This window comes from Gekko japonicus, unplaced genomic scaffold (genome assembly GCF_001447785.1).
Source record: "Gekko japonicus isolate JY-2015 unplaced genomic scaffold, Gekko_japonicus_V1.1 scaffold1896, whole genome shotgun sequence".
Classification (NCBI taxonomy): domain Eukaryota; kingdom Metazoa; phylum Chordata; class Lepidosauria; order Squamata; family Gekkonidae; genus Gekko; species Gekko japonicus.
Genome location: NW_015174324.1, coordinates 136,883 through 141,185, shown reverse-complemented (window position 1 = coordinate 141,185; position 4,303 = coordinate 136,883). Strand labels below are relative to the sequence as shown.

At 39.8% G+C, this 4,303-nt stretch overlaps 1 protein-coding gene across 1 annotated transcript in view; it reads left to right on the top strand.

Annotated features, from left to right (window-relative positions):
- Positions 1-4,303, top strand: part of PRIM2 (primase, DNA, polypeptide 2 (58kDa)) — a 110,193-nt gene that overhangs the window by 70,276 nt on the left and 35,614 nt on the right. Inside the window, exons 7-8 of the mRNA XM_015424234.1 lie at positions 1,129-1,196; positions 2,595-2,667. Coding sequence (XP_015279720.1) covers positions 1,129-1,196; positions 2,595-2,667 — 141 coding nt within the window. The remainder of the gene's footprint in view (positions 1-1,128; positions 1,197-2,594; positions 2,668-4,303) is intronic.

Genomic DNA, 4,303 nt, shown 5'->3' with positions numbered 1-4,303 from the left:
ATTATGTATATTTAGTATATATATTTGATATATAATAATATGGCCTTTTTCTCTTTTTTTCGACAATTTTAGAAAGCAACACCTGGCTCTATAGAAAAAATTTTATACATACATTTCTGGATGTGTGTTATTGTACAAGAGGAATATTGACCACTGAGGAAGGCTCGAAGGGGCTGAAACGCATATGGTCTATTGGTCAAAAGTTTTACCCATCAATTGGACATGTATAACTATCAGCTCTGAATGTAAAAAGCTTTAAGAGTCGGATATTTGGACTATTTCTTTTAATCTTATGTGTACACCATAATAAATATTTGTATTTTTATAACAATTTATTTGTTAGCTTGACCCTCTTAGATCACAGCTACATTTTGGGTTGAGTTTCCTCCTCCCCTTTTTTCTTGGTTTTTGTTGAACTAGCTGAGAATTCATTTGTATTGAATTTGGGTGCTCAAAGTATTTTGTGTACGTTTTTGGCATAACCTTTATAGCAGCCTTGAGAGGCAGGCTTTTATATTATTCTCATCCTTCATATTGAAGGCTGAGGCTGAGAATGGCTTGCTTAAGCCACTTACTAAGTTCATGATAGAAAACAGGCTTGTATCAGGACATCTGACTTGTATCTTGGTCTTAGCTACTATGCTCTGCCAGCATGGTCATCTGAGAAAAGTGCTCTGAGAATCCTGTCTGACAAGAATATTTTTGTAAGGCTTAAGTTATTGAGAGTTGGGTATAGGTGAGCCTTATGTGGGAACCAGTACTTCATCAGGAGTGGGTTTGGTATGGGAATGGATTAGCTGTTGCTTGCTACCAATAGAAGGAAGGTAGTTAAAATGGAACAGTGAATGGAGTCAGCACTGGAGAAGAAATTAACAAAAACATACACACACACAAATGTGTATGTGTGTGTATATATCTATATGTATGTGTGTATATACTATGGTGGGTGCAATAATAGTGATATGAAGATGTTAAGGAGAGATCTAGAAATGAGAAAGAGTCTTCCTTTGATTGAAGACTCATTTAGCAGCAGTCTTTGGATTCAACCTTATGCAACTGTGTACCAAGAGATCAAAATATTGGAAAAAAATTCATTAAATCTGAGCAAGTTGTATTTCCCCCCTTTAGCTAACAGCACGAACTTTGCCTGCTGTACAAGCTGATGAGAGACTCCAACCTCTACTCGGTCACCTCAGGTAACATAAATAATCCATTTTTTCCTGCAGTATTTCTCTCTCCTAGATGAAACATGCAACAAATGCATTTTCAATGATGCACTGTTGAGTAGAAGCTGCTAGTATTCTTAAATCCCTCACCCCTACTTCTGGATAGCCTAGTATAACCCAGCAGAAACCTGGGTATCTACTGTCCTGGCATCACAATTGATCCATTAGTTGCAACCCCCTCTTTTGATATGTCATGGGAGTCCACCCATTTTTTCCACAGAAAAATATAAAAAATTTCCTTGCACATGCCTAAAGTTAATATTTTACTGTTTGTTGCACTGAATGCTCAGTTTTTGAGAAGAAAAGAGATTCAGTTCTTTCAATCTGTACAATATAATAATTTATATTTTGGATCCCAGTCTTGTAAGATAAAGGTAAAGGTTGCCCTTGTTCGAAAGCCAGTCAAATCCGACTCTAGGGTGCGGTGCTCATTTCCGTTTCCAAGTCGAAGGACCAGCGCTGTCCGAAGATGTTTGTGTGGTTGGCATGACTAGATGCCGAGGTGCACGGAATGCTGTTACCTTCCCACCAAAGCAGTATCTACTTGCAATTTCTTGCTTTCGAACTGCTTTGTTGGCAGGAGCTGGGACCAGAGATGGGAGCTCACTCCGTCATGTGGCACTTAACTTTAAAGTTATTGTGGTATTTGTGCATCAGCCTGAATATTTTGGAACAGTGGGAATATTTTTGTAAAATGAGATTGTCATGGGAAGTTTTCTCCAATACTATCAACACATCACAATTTCTGCTCATGTAACGATTGACATATTTAGAAAATTATGTTTTGTCACTCATGGGACAAACAGGGCATTGCTTTTTTAAAATTCATGTAGAATATTTTCCTTTGCTCAGAATCTAAAGCCACAGCGACTGTTTTATGGAATATTCTCTTGGGTTGTCTCCTCAGAATGCTCTGTAATACTTTGGTGTGAATGTCATCATTGTGTAATAAATTCAAAATAATTTTTTTTCTGATAGCTTCTGTAATACCATAAAAAAAACCCCAGCCTTGAAGTTTTGTACCCAAAGTTTAGAAATACTTCTTTAAGGCAATTACGTGGTAAATATTAGATTTCAAATATTTTGTTCTTGTTTTGAAAATTAATGTAGATGTTAGTGTTTAATTCTGAGCACACTTACTTGGAAATATCAAGGTATCACTGTTGGCTTTTTAAAAAGAGTGTGTGTTTCAGGTTGTTCATTTATATTTGCTGAATTGTAATGTTGAATATTATTTCTATTAAATATCCATTTCTAATATTAACTTTAGTTTTGCATGGTTTTGCATGGATAACAGCAAGATTACTTTTCTGACTCTGTGAAAACTATTTGTACTATAAATAACTTTCTTCTTCCCCCACTCTACAGTTATGCATATGTTGGTCCAGATTACAACATTAAAAAGAATACCGGGAAAATTTCATTAGAACAAATTGATGCTGTAAGTATTTATACCTTTGTACTCTACTTAGTTTCTGTCACGGTATGAAGAAACCGGGTTGCATATAGTAGTAGCAGATATATTACTATTTTATTAAGTTCTATCAAAGTTGCAGCATTTAAACTGCATAGTAGAACTTTTTTAAAAAGGGGGTATAGATGTGAGGAGGCGATTGAATTAATAGGTTTTCATTCAAATCTCCCACTACTGATTTGAATGGATAGTAAATGACGGGCATACTTTAGATCATTTTTCGAAGTGCTTAAACTTTATAGCGGTAATTTTTATAACTAATCCTGGGGATGGCAGTGTTGGTCCGTGTTATAACATAGATGGAATTATTAATAGGTTATTTATTATATTATTGTCTTAATGATTTTTTATATTATCTTAACACAGTTTTTAGTTAAGCTGGCAGCTTGTATGTAAGAAGTGAAATCAAGTAATTATTGGGGAAATTAACTTAAATACACTGCCAGATTTAAGAGATCATAGATAATTAACATTAGTGCCATCAGTAGAGAATGTGCTTTGTACTCTTATGTAGCTTTTCCCAGTCAATATCAACACTTTAAACCCAGGACTAAATATACTGATTCATGCTTTGGCTAGGAATAATAAAGATAATTCTCTGGTGGTCCAGGAGTGGGACAGTCCTTGACTCCTTACTCCTGGGAAAGCACCTCCCCCTTCCGTAGGCAGGGCCGGAAAACTTTGATCGTGGAGGGGAGGGGCTTATTCTCTGATCCCCAGTCTTACTGGCCCTGCCTTCTGAGCAGGATGTGCTGGCTGTGCTCTGAAAAGCACAAAGATCCCAGAAGACACAGGATGGTTAGAAGAAGAAGCGGCGACCTAAAAGAGGGCAATGGGAGAATGTACTTACCTTCCAGCCCTAAAACATATTCGAGAGCTGCGGGCCTTGAATTACAATGGATCCGGCGCTGGCAGCCCTGGGAGACCCCCAGGCGGTTGCGGTGTCGAGAGTAACGCCTCGGACCCTGCTGGGAAGGCGACAGTAAACCGCTCCCCCCTCCATCTAGCCGCGGCGGCGTGCAGCGGTTTTGGGGACAGACGCTCAGTGAAGAGCCTGGGGAAAGTGGAGGCAAGAGAGGCGGCTGAGGGTGGCGCGGAAACTCCGTCGCCGTCCCTTTCGGCGTTGGAACAGAGCCCCCTCCTTGTTTCAGATTGTGGCAAGGAGGGACGCGGCTCCTGCTCAGTCTACCCAGTCGACTGAACCACGGTAGGACTGTATCCATTAAGAACTGGCAAGGTGTGGAGGGGGAGAGAGAAAGAGGACTACCCCCCTCCTCCTTTTTTCTTTTCCCCTCCCTTTACTGCTTTCCTCTGTATCTGGATGGGAGGTTCTTTAAAAGGACGAATTGCTTCTGGTCCAAGGGTCAGGTCTCTAGCAGGGACATTTAACAGTCCTTATTGCTGGGCCTTCAGGAAAGGGAGCAACAATAAACAGCCTACTTCTTCCCCACTGGGTTTGGCTGATATGGGTGAGGTAGGGCTCCATTTTGGGGTTCTGTTAGGAGAGTGATGGTGGCTACTTTCACTTTCAGGTTCCCCTAAAATGGCTGAGAAGGTGGGAACATCAAGCTCCCAAGGCACAGAGAGTCTGAACCCTTCACAG